This window comes from Salvia splendens, chromosome 14 (genome assembly GCF_004379255.2).
Source record: "Salvia splendens isolate huo1 chromosome 14, SspV2, whole genome shotgun sequence".
In the NCBI taxonomy this organism is placed as follows: Eukaryota; Viridiplantae; Streptophyta; class Magnoliopsida; order Lamiales; family Lamiaceae; genus Salvia; species Salvia splendens.
Window position 1 is genome coordinate 27,990,435 of NC_056045.1, and position 14,417 is coordinate 28,004,851.

Below are 14,417 nucleotides of genomic sequence, written 5' to 3' on the forward strand. Positions count from 1 at the left end.
GTCGGCATGTGCTTGGCGGAGGCCGGCTTCATCGTGCGGGACCCCATTTCGTACGTTGGGGGCGGCTATGCCGTGGCTTGGATCGGCTTCATTATCGTCGTTGGCCCAACTAGTCAGTCGTACACCTTCATCTTCGACAATCATGTTGTGCATGATAATACAGGCGTACATTATATCAGCAATGCAGTCGATATGCCACAAACGCGTTGGACCCATAATTGCCGCCCATCGAGACTGGAGCACACCAAATGCGCGCTCCACGTCCTTGCGCGCCGACTCCAGGCGTTCCGCAAAGTAGGCCTTCCTCTCATCCGATGCGCATCTGATCGTTTTCACAAAGACATGCCACCTAGGGTATATCCCATCCGCCAAGTAGTAGCACATATCATGCTGGGTTCCGTTGGCGACAAAACTGATGGCCGGACCGACCCCCTGGCACTGCTCGTTGAAAAGGGGCGACGAGTTGAGGACGTTGAGGTCGTTGTTCGACCCGGCTATCCCAAAATACGCATGCCAAATCCATAGCCGGTAGTCAGCAACGACCTCCAGGATCATCGTGGGATTCTTTCTCTTGTAGCCGGTGGTGTAGAACCCCTTCCAGGCAGCGGGACAGTTCTTCCACTCCCAATGCATACAATCTATGCTGCCTAACATACCCGGAAACCCATGCTTCTCCCCATGCATCTGCATCAGATACTGGCAGTCTTCGCGAGTAGGGCTTCGAAGGTACTGATCACGGAAAATTTCAATCACGCCCTGACAGAAATACTTATACATTCAAGGGCAGTCGACTCACCGATGTGGAGGTACTCGTCCCACATGTCTCCCGCGCCTCTGTAGGCCAACTACCTGATTGCAGCAGTGCACTTTTGAATAGGTGTGTGGCCGGGTATGCCAGCCGCATCGTGCATGAAGCGGAAATACAGATATCGCTGCTCCAAGGCGTTAACAATACGCATAAACAGGGCTCTGATCATCCTAAAACGGCGCCTGAAATGGTTGTCGTTGAACTGCGGCTCCTGTGCGAAGTAGTCTGCGTATAGGCGCTGATGTGCAGCTACGTGATCACGTTCAATCACTGTTCGGCGGTAGACAACTGGTCGTGGTCGAGGTCGAGGTACCGCCGGCTGCAAGGCCCTCTGCAGCAGTCGATCAATCTCACGGTTCGTATAGGCCTCTAACGCTTCGTTCATTCAACGATCGTACTCCTCATCATCCCCACCACTACCACCACTACCACCACCAACGTTGCTAATTTCCCGTTGTTGATTATTTTACAGAAATTAAGATAGAGAGAGTACTCGTTAAAACAAGTGGTGCGAATGAAGATGACGTGCAAATCGCGTATATATAGTGTTTCGAAAATTTTATAAAAAAACATTAAATTCGCTCGCCGATTGCTCGCCGGTCCTGAGCTTGCAATGGCGGCGAGCGCATCGGCGAGCGCTCGCGAATCGGCCAGAGCTCGCCGGCTCCAATGGTTCGGCGAGCGGACCGGCAAGCGCCGGAAATCGGCTAGCCGGCTCGCTCGCCGCCATTGGAGATGCTCTAAACAAGATTATTGGACAACCACGAACGAATGAACAATATAAGTCACCCAGTTGATTCTAGATAGTAGTACTCCCTCCGTCCCATTGAAGATGACTCACTTTCCTTTTTAGTTTGTCACAACCAAGATGACTCATTACCTAAAATTGAAACATCTTTATCTCTACTTTATTTCATCTCTCTTACTTTACTCTCTCCACTCAACACACAAAATAAAGTTGCATAAAATCTCGTGTCGTCCAAGGAAGGGGTCATCTTCCTTGGGACGGAGGGAGTATATAATTTTAACTCACTCTCATTTTACTTGGCTTTTGACATATTTTATTATAGTTTCAAATACTATGTGTTTGAGAAAAAAATTCCCATATATGTACTAAATACTCTCTGCTACCGTAATTTAAAGTCCTTTGATTCGATGTGAATTTTTAAAAATATGGATATAAAAAATAGAGAATAATATTTAAGTGGAATGTGGTGATTTAAAAAATAAAATAAAATAAATTTTAAATCACATATTCCCTCCGTTTTTTAAAAATAGAAACATTTGAAACGACATGAGTTTTAATGCACAATTTGGTAAAGTAAGAGATAGTGAGAGAAAAATTGGTAAAATAAGATAGATGGAGAGAAAAAAGTGGTAAAGCAAGAGAGAGGTTGAGAAAAATTAATGTTAGTGGATTATGGGGTCCACTTTATTAGTGATATAAGTGGTAAATAAATTGATGTATTGGGGTGTAAAGATTTTCTAAAATAGAAAGTTTGAAAGTTGTTATTTTTAAGGAACGGACTAAAATAGAAAGAGTTGTTATTTTTAAAATACAGAGGAAATATTTACTAAAATGACAAGACTTTTTTTTTTTGCAGACAAGGGACAGAGAAAATATAAATATAAATAATTGATCATAAATTTAACTTTTATTTTTTAAGTAGTACTGAAGTCTGAACATGATTGAAAATTAATAATAAGTTATTGAAGATAATTCAGTTATGTTAAAACACATCTATCTTAAAACAATAGGATCAAAAATAATTTAAAATATAAGTATATTATATTTTATATATTTATTTACTTTACTCTTTTTGTTTCTAAAAAATAGATAATAAACAACGCGGTTTTTAATGCACAGTTAAGTAAGAGATAGACAGAATGAAAAAATGATTTAAGTATTGTTAGTGCAGAATGAGTCACACCTCAATGCACAGAAAAATGTTTCTTTATATAGAGTTGGTTTATTTTTAATTGGCATCCCAAAATAACAAATATAGTCTATTTTAAGAGACTTTTAAGAGACGACTTATTAAAGTTTGAGTTTTGAAATTTTGGCCTTTAAGATTTATTAAAGACATGTGGAATAAATATGTTTGAAATTGGGGAGCTATGATAAATATGTGTGGACATTCAAAGATCAAATCCTATATCCTAGTCACTGCCACCTCGGATTTCTTGATCTTACCACTGATTTAAAATTTAATAAATGAATATAGTCCACTCTTGAATAGTTAATGCAAATATTATCTACATGACCAGAATCATCCACATCATTCATATAATTTCTATTTGATTTATTTATATACTATTTATTATCCTAACTCGTGGCAAACGGCTCATTCCTAAATGCATCAAATCAAAGTTATATAAAAACAAACTTATGCATTTTACACTTTGCATTAACTAAGTTTTACGTTAATCAGAAAGTATTACCCAAGATTAGATTTTGGACCATCCCATTTTAAGTTATTACTAGTTATATATTCATATGATTACTCACTAGTACATCTCTAACATCAACTAAATAAGGAGTACTAAATAACACAAATTTTAATACAAAATTGATAATATAAGAAAAACTTTCATGTTAATATTTGTAATTTAACAAGTTCATCCAAAATTCATATCAAATACTAATACTACATAGTAAAATCTTAATTAACAAGCATATGACATTTTTATTTCTAAAAGTTCTTTAACCTCAAAACTTTCCTCAAAAAGAATATAACCACCAATTTATTTGTCACTTTGCATAAAAAGAAATTTAACCGCTTCAGTTTAAGTTTCACATTCAATGAGTTGTTCAACACAGTCCCCACCGCCATTCTCTCTCTAAAACAGTAACATCTCACACCGATGTCAATTTCCACAGCATTCAGCGCCACTGCCGCTATATATAGCAGCAGAACTTCAAGAATTCTCCTCAAGAGTTTGCCGACAAAACCCTCACATTATCCTCGCATCAAACCCAATTCTGCTCATTATATCACACGCAATTCTCGCAAAGACTCGATCTTTTCATCATACCATACTAGAATTTCAGACAGAAGCAGCTCTCGTTGCAAGACTTTTGCTGGGGTTGCGTTGAAAAAGGCGGAGGCTGCAATGACGGTGGCAGCGGCGCCGATTTGCGTTGAAGACGGTTCCCTATTGGTGAATGGGAAGGTGGTGCTGGAGGGTGTCCCTCAAAACGTCGCCGTTTATCCTGTGATTGATGGGCTGCCTTCTTCTTCTGCTGCTTTTATTGGTGCTAGCTCGAGTGAACCTAGCTCAAGACATGTTTTTAGTCTTGGTGTTCTTCGGTAAGTTTTTTTGGGAAGAAAAAAGGTTTCTTGTATCTGAATTTGGTTAATATAACTGGGAAAGAATGTGTTTTGCTGAGTTATTTGCATCGTGATAATTTTCCTGAGGTTAGTATTGTACTATGTTGAGGAGGATTTTATGTTATTCTTGCTTCATAATTTGATGTTCTTTTATCAATAAATCTCTCTAGTCTTGGTAGTGTTAACTAGTTTTAATGTAAAATTAGTAAAGTAAAAGAAATAGAGTGAAAAAGTGGATAAAGAAGTATCGTTAATAGAAAATGAGATTCATCTTATTGTGAAGAGAGATTTACCAAAGACTAATTTTAGTAGAAATGTGGAATTGGGTGTATGATATTGGTTTTTGAGTATTTTCTGATAGGTGGTGAGTTTTGCAGAGAATGTAGGTTTATGTGCCTCTTCAGGCACAAGATTTGGTGGATGATACCTCGGTTTGGGAGTTCGGCTAGTGACATTCGAATGGAAACACAGATGTTGTTGTTGGAAGTGAGGGAAGAGTCTGCAGTTCAAGATGATGATAGTAGTTTGGTGCAGTCAACTGATAACAACACTTCCTATGTGTTGTTTTTGCCTGTTTTAGAAGGGCAATTCAGAGCAACATTGCAAGGAAACTCGGCTAATGAGCTCGAATTCTGTGTTGAAAGTGGTTAGTTAGTTAGTAGTTAGTTAGCAACCTGCATTCGGCCTTCTTCTCTGATGTATGTTTGTTTAGTATACGTCGTTGTAATCTGTCAATTTGGTTTCTTGCAGGAGATGCTCATGTACAGACCACTCATGTTTCAGAGGCTATCTTTGTAAAGTCGGGGAGCAACCCGTTTGAGCTCATACGCGATTCTTTAAGGTAAAGTGACCTTAGTTTACACCCTTTAGTTTATGATAGGTTCGTTTGAGAATCTCTCGAAACATATTTTAATATGTAATGCAGGGTTCTTGAGAGTCATAAAGGTACCTTCACTCGTATCGAACACAAAAAGGTATGAATAAGTTCACCCGAATCACCTTCGCATATGATTCTTGGTGAGTATTAGTTTCATGATATTATATGATTTACAGAAACCCACACATTTAGATTGGTTTGGTTGGTGTACTTGGGATGCTTTCTATAGAGACGTTACTCCGCGTGGGATTAGAGAAGGTCTTGAAAGGTATATTGTTATCACCTCGGGATGTTTGGTTCCTTGGCCTATTTATTGCAATTGGAAACAGAGGTAACAGATACGTTTCTGGTCAGCTTGCTCGAAGGAGGTTGCTCGCCTAAATTTATAATCATAGACGATGGTTGGCAAGATACATTTGACGAGCTCAACAAGGAAGGAGAACCTTGTGCTGAAGGAACACAGTAAGTGATTACTGTTTTGGAGCAATCTCGTGTTTTGTGAATTTCTAATTATGGTTAAATGTGACAGATTCGCCATTAGATTAGCCGGTCTCAAGGAAAGTTCCAAGTTCATGGAGTCGGGTGCAGATATGTCATGCCACGATCTGCACGACTTTGTCAAGTTCATCAAAGAGAATCACGGCTTGAAGTATGCTTTTTTGTATCGAGTCACCTTGTCTTTAAGCTCAAATGTTAACAAAATCTAACTGCAACGCATGTATGGTGCAGATACGTATATGTTTGGCATGCGTTGGTAGGTTACTGGGGAGGGCTTCTTCCGTCTTCTGAGAAAATGAAGAAGTACAACCCGAAGCTCGTGTACCCCATACAGTCTCCTGGCGATGTTGGAAACACGCGTGATATAGCAATGGACTACTTAGAGAAATATGGAGTTGGCCTCATTGATCCTGAGAAAGTCTATGATTTCTATAATGATCTCCATAGCTATCTTTCTAGCAGTGGTGTCGATGGTGTAAAAGTAGATATCCAGAATCTAATAGAGACGATGGGGGCGGGCCATGATGGGCGAGTGACCCTCACGAGAAAATACCAAATGGCACTCGAGGAGTCTGTTGCTAGAAATTTCCAAGAGAATAACCTGATATGCTGTATGAGCCTCAACTCCGATTCCATTTACAGGTACAGGAACTCGGCTAGACTCGTGTGAGTCTCTGTTTTCGCATTTTGTGGTTGTTTCTGATTGTCAGTGGTTCTGCAGCTCAAAGAGAAGTGCTACTGTACGAGCATCGGAGGATTTCATGCCACGAGAACCTACATTTCAAACGTTGCACATTGCTTCTGTGGCTTTCAACAGCCTTCTGCTCGGGGAGATCATGGTGCCCGATTGGGACATGTTTCAGGTAGCTGTTTTGAATTTGAATTTGAATTTGGATTAGGATTAGGATTAGTCCATTGTGATTTATGCGCCAATCCCATTTCAGAGCCATCACTACACAGCAGAATTCCATGGTGCAGCAAGGGCGGTGGGTGGATGTCCGGTGTATGTGAGGTGAGCATCGTTATAAATACTTTGTACGAGTTATATGTGATGCTCGGAGCCTTAACAGAGGGGAAATGCTACAGTGATAAACCGGGAAACCACGACTTCAAACTACTCAAGAAGTTGGTATTGCCCGATGGCTCGATACTGAGGGGTAGATACGCTGGGCGGCCCACACGTGATTGCTTATTTGTAGACACATTAATGGATGGAAAAAGGTAAAATTACTAAAATTTCTTTTGAATTTGTATTGAAATCATAGGCTAATTCAACTGCATACACATTTCCAGCTTATTGAAGATTTGGAACTTGAATAAGTTAACCGGAGTAGTTGGCGTCTTCAACTGCCAAGGAGCCGGATGTTGGTCGTTGAGGGACGCAGAGCAACAGGATCCTAAGCCTATATCCTTGTCAGGCAGTGTAAGTCCCCGGGATCTTGAGTTTCTCGATGAAATTACTGACGAGAGATGGAACGGGGACTGTGCCGTCTATTCTTTCCACACCGGTAAACCTTCAAATTTCTTGCTCATTGCTCTTTAGCCTTGTGAAAATGCCAATCTACTTGTTTAAACGATGCTTGTTAACATGATATCACGAAATAGGATCGTTGTCTCGACTGCCACGAGAAGGACGTCAGCAAGTAACACTGTCCACTCTTGAATGTGAAGTATTCACAATCTCACCTATACATGTGAGTACACAAGCTCACTGTTTCAAGAAAAATTAGATGTAGTTTCTTTGGTGCTTACTATGTAACTTTTATATGAACAGGCTGTGAACGACACCCTCCATTTTGCCCCAATTGGATTGATTGATATGTTCAACTCCGGCGGTGCAACTGAGGGCTTGAGTTTTAGCAACGACGAACCCTCCATAAGGATAGAAGCACGCGGGTGTGGCCGTTTTGGGGCGTACTCCAGCGAGAAACCAACCCGTTGCACAGTCGATGGGGATGAGGTGGAGTTCGAATATGATCCAGATAATGGATTGCTGATAGTTAAACTTGAAGGTGAATGCAGAATCAAGAACATCAACATTTACTATTAGTTTTTTGAGTTTTTTTTTTTTTTGGCAAAATAAGTATTGCAATAGCAAGTTGCAAGAGTGTATATTTGAATTGCCCTTGATGTTTGATTTTGCAATTGTATTATGTAATCTTGTTCCACATAGAAATCAGGAACTAACGATCCACACATAATAATGTTGAATACGAACGATACAGAAGCAAAAGCGTGCTTGTGTTCATATCGTCGATGAATCTGAAGTAGGGTTAATCGTCTTCGAATCAATGATGTCAGAGATAATTATTCAATTTTCTCGCACTTACTATAAGTAATTGTGTGACCCTTGTATTTATATAAACTTAGTAGATCACTTAATTGGGTCGATCGATGATCGTTCAAACACGAGACATAACACAAGAACCTGGTGGAAGAGCGTGTGGTCCGAACCCGGGAGTCGATCTTCATATCTGTGTAACCACACAAACACACAAAAAAAGGCACACTCCCTACGCAGGCATTATCCTGTTCAGGTTCAAAGGGACTTTCTCAGCCTGATCAGGTCCCAGCCATGGCCGTTGAGGCCGTGACTGGGAGCCGACGCAGACACCCCCGGTGCATTTTCTCATCATTCAATGGACTAAAACAGACATTTAACATCAAAAGAAAGAACCATTCTTTATTATTCTACAGTTCTTCAACACACTTCATGGCACAAGCTACTTGTTTACTTACCTAATGCATCAAGAGGTTTCTCAAACCACATCATTCTTGACTCAGCTAAACAATGCAACATAGCTCCACAGTCCGGCTCTAGATCCTGCCTCGTTTATTACGTAAATCTTCGTCCCTGGTAAGACACATGACACTTTGTTACTGACCAAATGAGAAAACTCATCCCGAAAGACTAGTTGTCTATCAAGAGAGAGCAAATTTGAACTATAAATCCAACATCTGTTACCTTTAACCTGTCTTAGATTTTACATATTCCACCGGCAAGTAAATTTCACCTCCAACCTCACCGTGTTGCTCTCCGCTCACGGTTTTCTTGGCAGCTAAGAACTCGGCACTCATGGCTTCCATACCGTGCAGGACGGCCTCCTCTGCATCCCCATATCCGTGCTCCTCTGCATATTTCCTGACATCTTCGGTGATCTTCATCGAGCAGAACTTAGGCCCGCACATTGAGCAGAAGTGTGCCACTTTGGCACCATCAGAAGGCAGTGTTTCGTCATGGAACGACAAGGCAGTGGTCGGGTCCAGCGATAGAGCAAACTGATCCATCCACCGGAACTCGAACCTCGCCTTGCTGAGCGCATCGTCCCAGGCTTGAGCGTGAGGGTGCTGCTTCGCCAGATCAGCTGCGTGTGCAGCTATTTTGTAAGCAATGACTCCGGCTTTCACATCGTCGCGATTAGGCAATCCGAGATGCTCTTTTGGGGTCACGTAGCAGAGGAGCGCGGTGCCAAGAGCACCGATGTTGGCTGCTCCGATGGCTGAGGTGATGTGATCGTAACCAGGAGCGATATCAGTTGTCAAAGGGCCAAGAGTGTAGAATGGTGCTTCATTACACCATTCCAACTGCTTCTGCATATTCTCCGGGATCTTGTGCATCGGAATGTGTCCCGGCCCTTCATTCATCACCTAAAAGCAATGGTCTCGACTTGGTAAACGGTACTGCTTCGATATATAAAGTTCTAAGATGCTAAAAATATTAGAAGAAATAGCTACCTGCACATCCTTCTCCCAAGCTCTACGCGTCAATTCGCCTTGAGTCAAGAGCTCGGCAAACTGAGCAGAATCATTGGCGTCATAAATTGATCCGGGCCTCAATCCATCACCAATTGACAAGGCGATGTCGTACTGGTTACAGATGTCTAGTATATCATCCCAGTGTTCATATGCAAAGTTCTCCCTGTGATAAGCCAGGCACCACTTGGCGTGGATGGATCCGCCACGAGAGACAATGCCCGTCATCCGCTTAGCTGTCAGTGGGATGTATCGGAGCAGGACGCCAGCATGGATGGTGAAGTAATCCACACCCTGCTCAGCCTGCTCAATCAATGTCTCTCTAAACACTTCCCAAGTGAGATTCTCAGCAATCCCGTCCACCTTCTCCAGCGCTTGGTAGATAGGCACAGTACCAACGGGCACAGCAGAGTTGCGCAGGATCCACTCACGGGTTTCGTGTATGTGGCGCCCTGTTGAGAGGTCCATGATTGTGTCAGCGCCCCACATTGTCGCCCACTGAAGCTTGTGGACTTCTTCCTCGATCGAGCTCACGACAGCAGAGTTGCCGATGTTTGCATTCACCTTCACCAAGAAGTTCCGCCCCACTATCATAGGCTCCAACTCGAGGTGCTTCTTGTTTGAGGGGATGATTGCACGGCCACGTGCAACCTCGGATCGAACAAACTCTGGGTCGAGCCTCTCACGAGCAGCACAGAAAACCATCTCCTCAGTTATGATTCCCTGCTTAGCATAGTACATCTGTGTATACCGCGGTGCCCCAAGCTTTTCTCTTCGGTCTATCCACTCCTTCCTCACCTTCGGGAGCCCTGTTGAATGCATATGAACCAAATGAGATATATATGAACTAATCATTGTCTGGAATTTATAACATACAATTTGGAATAAATTTTTACTGTCAATTTAGAGCCTATAATATGAAATCTTAATGTAGAGAAGAATACTAACAACTTCAACATTCACCAACAAAATACATCAGAAGAGTAACAACAACAACGAATAAAGAATGCGGATAAGAATATACCAATTCGCGGGCTGATGTTCTGTGGACCGCTGGTGTCATAGGTGTTGAAATGGGGTTCATCGCCTGAAAGGTGGACGCGCCTAAATGGAACGTGCAGCACAGTCCCCGACTGCTCGTGGATGACTTCCCTGAAACAACAACATCTAAGCATATGACGAGTATCAAAATTAGGGACTATGTTATAGAAAAGCCACGCACGTGTATTCTTTGGTGCTTTTAGGGAAGCAATCCTCGAACGATGGAAGTGGGAGGAAGTCAGGGGCATTCGGATCAACTGTGTGCCTACTACGCGTCTTAACCTTTTCTTGGTTGGTAGTCGAGGGATCAAAAGTTAGTGTAGCTTTGGGGCCTGAAAAGAAAGCAGGGGAGACTTCCTTTCTTCTTATGCTTGCGACCTGTCCAATAGTGTTCGTTCCGTGCAGGAATGAGCTGCTGAGGAACTTCGAAGAAGTTGAGCCGTTTCTGTTGTTGCATACAGCTGATGCCAAGCTAGTTTGCATCGATGCCATCTCTGGTATACCAATCCTAAGAAAAGGATATGAATACATTTCAATTTAGCAACACATTAAATCACAAATACATGAACAAAAACACTAAATTGGAAGATAATTAGGCATCAATGAAGACGAAAAATATCATCTTGTCAAATGTAAAAACAAAAATACAAGCAAAACAAGGTACTTTAGAAAAATTAGATACTTTTCTTAAAATTAAGTAAACAAAAATGTGATCTTGAGGTTAATATATGAACTAAAGAAGTTTTCAAGAAAACACTAATTTGTAAAAGTAAAAGCTCTTACCTTCTTATGCTTTTAGAAAAAAGTAAAACTGATTTATTCCATAGATTGAATCTATTCATACAATACAGTGTCATCATCGTCATCACAACATTCTATACAAAATTATGTAAAGCAACTGGAACTCAAATTCAACAAATAAAATTGGGAACCATTAGTATTTGAAGTCTCCATGAATATGCAAAGTAATTACACAAGAAAACTATTTCAATCAAGCACAATCACACAAAGATTATGTGAATAAACTATTATCAAATTTGTGAACTTGAACCATGCAATACCAAAAAACACTCAAAACATCAATCAAAGCATACACATTTACTCACAAACATACTAAAACATCTGCAGAAAAATTCAATTTTCATGAAATTGAAGAAATGGGCTCTGCCACAACCTGAATTTCCTCAAACAGTGAGCATGCAAAAGATGATCAAAATCATAAAATAAAAAAGAAAAGGTTGTACCTCAACTGATGAAATCTTATCTGAAGAGATATTTTGTGAGCGAAAGAGAGAAAAATGAAAGGCTGATTAGAATTTTGTGGGCATGTTACAATTTATAAATAAGATGGAATCGATGAGGTGAAGAGTGATGACTGATTAGTCACAATAAAAAAGTAGGAAGCTTTCTGGTTTGAGTTAGAAACTTTTTTTTTGGTTGTAATGAAATATCTGCCACACAGCGACAAAAGGATAACATGTTAATAGCATTTTGACCCCTTAACTCTTTTTTTTTTCTGTTTACAATTGGTCCCTAAAGTTTTGTTATTTTGGATTTTGATTGTCGAACATTATTAGTACAAAATAAATAGGATTAATGGATTAACGTGTAACAATACCCACTTCGAACTGTCTTTAGTAAAAAAATAGCATTCCCTTCATTCCCCATTATTTCGATACTAGTTTTAAGAAATATAATAAAAATATTAAAATAAGTTGAGTTAATAGAATATGAATCTCATTTATATATATATATATATATATATATATATATATATAAATGAGAAATGAGATGCAATCTCAGTCACTCATTTTTATTAAATGAGTGGTCCAGATTTTGCCACACAAAAAAATATTTTTAAATTAATTTATTATGAAAGGGTATAATGGTAATTTAAGTTAGAAACAAATGAAACACGCGTGGTTTCCAGCACTCCAATTCCATTCCCAATTTTCCTCCAATTCTATTCCCAAATTTCCTCCATTAAAGCAACGCCTGCACCAAATCTTCAACCAATTAGCCAATGGAAGGCGTTTCCGCCACCGTCTACCGAGGAAGCTCATGAGAAGATTATCCAAAGTAGGCGACTCGTCGCAGTAGTGGCTGCTCAGATCGGAGTCGCTGCGGAAGCGCTCCTCCTCCGTCGGCGTTCCGGAGGGGCACCTGCCGGTGTATGTCGGCGACGAGATGGAGCGATTCGTGGTGAGCGCGGAGCCTGACGTCAATATTTCTCTTCCAATTTTCAGGTTAGCATTCCCCGATTTTACCGATTCATTCATGAACTCCGTCGATCTCCAGCCGATTGATTTCAGATGTGGATGGTGACGGTGACGGAGACACCGCGGCAGCGGATGGAAGGGATGGGGATTTGAGAGATGCGTTTGATGTGTTATTTTTAGTTATTGATATTTTAATACGAGTTGTTGACATTTGATATTCTCGCTATTGATATGTGAATTACAATTGTTGTTTTTAGTTGTTGACATTTTAATACGAGCTGTTGACATTTGATATTCTCGCTATTGATATGTGAATTATAAGTGTTTTTTTAGTTGTTGACATTTTAATACGAGTTGTTGACATTTGATATTCTCGGTATTGATATGTGAATTATAAGTGTTATTTTTTAGTTGTTGACATTTTAATACGAGCTGTTGACATTTGATATTCTCGGTATTGATATGTGAAGTATAAGTGTTATTTTTCAGTTGTTGACATTTTAATACGAGTTGTTGACATTTGATATTCTCTGTATTGATATGTGAATTATAAGTGTTATTTTTTAGTTGTTGACATTTTAATACGAGTTCTTGACATTTGATATTCTCGATATTGAAATGCGAATTATAAGTGTTATTTTTTAGTTGTTGACATTTTAATACGAGTTGTCGACATTGATATTCTCGATATTGATATGTGAATTATAAGTGTTATTTTTTAGTTATTGACATTTTAATACGAGTTGTTGACATTTGGTATTCTGGATATTGATATGCAATGATTTTGTTTCTTTGATTGGATGTGGTGACATGATATACTATCCTCTGTTTATCTCCATTGAAGGCCTTCAAGAGAGCTGCAGAATCACTGGAGAAGCTAATGGATGCCACGAGGGAAGAGCTGCCGGACACCATGGCTGCCGTTCGATTATCTGGGATGGAGATCAGCGACTTGACAATGGAGCTCAGTGACAATGGTTCCGATTCGGAACTCTTCTGCTTCAGATCTCGCGAGCTCGTGGAGGTGACAAAATCGTCCAAGGATCTGAGGCACAGTGTGCCGGCGGTGTTGGAGGTGGAGGCTATTAACATGTGTTGTATGATCATAATGCCAGAACTTGTGTCAAATAAAAAAATTAAGATAAAATAGTTGTTATTTTTTAATTACAAGAATTGTTTTTGAGTTGTTGACACTATATACAAGTTGTTGACAAGCTGTTGACATTTTGCTATAAGTTATTGACATTTGATATGTAGGCTATTGACATGTGTTGTATGATCATGATGCCAGAAATTGGGTCAAATAAAAAAATTAAGATAAAATAGTTGTTATTTTTTAATTACAAGAATTGTTTTTGAGTTGTTGACGCTATATACAAGTTGTTGACAAGCTGTTGACATTTGATATACAAGCTGTTGATATTTTCATATAAGTTGTTGACATTTGATACGAAAGTTATTGACATGTATTGCATGATCATGATACCAGAACTTGTTTCAAATAAAAAAATTAAGAGAAAATAGTTGTTCTTTTTTAATTATAAGAATTGTTTTTGCGTTGTTGACATTTCAATACAAGTTGTTGAACTGATTGACATTTCATATATATTACATACTACTAAGTTCAAAAGTCAGAAACCACAATAGTTGTCCATGGTTTGTGTGGGTCGTGCATGTTTTAGGAAGAAGCCTTCACCAACCCAAAGTTCGATGAGTTTAGAGGCACGTATCTCACAATCTTCCGGGAATGCACCCAGGTAAAGGAAACACCATTGAAGTCTAGCGGGCAAGTAAAGGTAGCTCTATAGCCAAGATCTCCAAGTAGGAACCCTCCCCATTGCAGCAGCATCAGTAGTATCTTTTCTGTCTCATGAATGAGAAGACCACCA

At 39.9% G+C, this 14,417-nt stretch overlaps 2 protein-coding genes and 1 long non-coding RNA gene across 4 annotated transcripts; 1 reads left to right on the forward strand and 2 right to left on the reverse strand.

Annotated features, from left to right (window-relative positions):
• Positions 1-3,641: 3,641 nt before the first annotated feature.
• Positions 3,642-7,748, forward strand: LOC121764672 (probable galactinol--sucrose galactosyltransferase 2). Its single transcript, XM_042160693.1, has 14 exons — positions 3,642-4,119; positions 4,518-4,786; positions 4,891-4,981; positions 5,066-5,114; positions 5,194-5,285; positions 5,372-5,479; positions 5,547-5,666; positions 5,747-6,157; positions 6,237-6,378; positions 6,460-6,527; positions 6,602-6,736; positions 6,809-7,023; positions 7,121-7,209; positions 7,290-7,748. The coding sequence occupies exons 1-14, from the start codon at positions 3,674-3,676 to the stop codon at positions 7,563-7,565; spliced, it is 2,511 nt and encodes an 836-aa protein (XP_042016627.1). The 5' UTR covers positions 3,642-3,673; the 3' UTR covers positions 7,566-7,748.
• Positions 7,099-7,409, reverse strand: LOC121764680. The gene is made up of 2 exons (XR_006042597.1): positions 7,268-7,409; positions 7,099-7,134 (listed from the first exon to the last, which is right to left on the reverse strand). It is a non-coding gene; the product is annotated as an uncharacterized LOC121764680 (long non-coding RNA).
• A 122-nt stretch (positions 7,749-7,870) lies between the features above and the next one.
• LOC121764674 (phosphomethylpyrimidine synthase, chloroplastic) lies at positions 7,871-11,717 on the reverse strand. Of its 2 annotated transcripts, XR_006042596.1 has the most exons (7): positions 11,554-11,717; positions 10,491-10,817; positions 10,293-10,420; positions 9,251-10,077; positions 8,481-9,163; positions 8,255-8,369; positions 7,871-8,109 (listed from the first exon to the last, which is right to left on the reverse strand). XR_006042596.1 is itself a non-coding variant. In XM_042160698.1 (6 exons), exons 2-5 carry the CDS (start codon positions 10,799-10,801, stop codon positions 8,483-8,485), a joined length of 1,947 nt encoding a protein of 648 aa, XP_042016632.1. In that variant the 5' UTR covers positions 10,802-10,817; positions 11,554-11,717; the 3' UTR covers positions 8,172-8,369; positions 8,481-8,482. The 2 variants fall into 2 exon arrangements, 1 of the variants encoding a protein (XP_042016632.1); XM_042160698.1 differs by lacking the exon at positions 7,871-8,109 and having other exon boundaries at positions 8,172-8,369.
• Between the last annotated feature and the right edge of the window lie 2,700 nt (positions 11,718-14,417).

Coding starts and splice junctions, on each gene's coding strand:
- LOC121764672 (XM_042160693.1), top strand. CDS start 3,674: ATGTCAATTTCCACAGCATTCAGCGCCACTGCCGCTATATATAGCAGC. Junction 4,982..5,065: donor CTCATACGCGATTCTTTAAG/GTAAAGTGACCT, acceptor TATGTAATGCAG/GGTTCTTGAGAGTCATAAAG. Junction 6,737..6,808: donor ACATTAATGGATGGAAAAAG/GTAAAATTACTA, acceptor ACACATTTCCAG/CTTATTGAAGATTTGGAACT.
- LOC121764674 (XM_042160698.1), bottom strand. CDS start 10,801: ATGGCATCGATGCAAACTAGCTTGGCATCAGCTGTATGCAACAACAGA. Junction 10,421..10,490: donor AAAAGCACCAAAGAATACAC/GTGCGTGGCTTT, acceptor TTGTTGTTTCAG/GGAAGTCATCCACGAGCAGT. Junction 10,078..10,292: donor GAACATCAGCCCGCGAATTG/GTATATTCTTAT, acceptor TGCATTCAACAG/GGCTCCCGAAGGTGAGGAAG.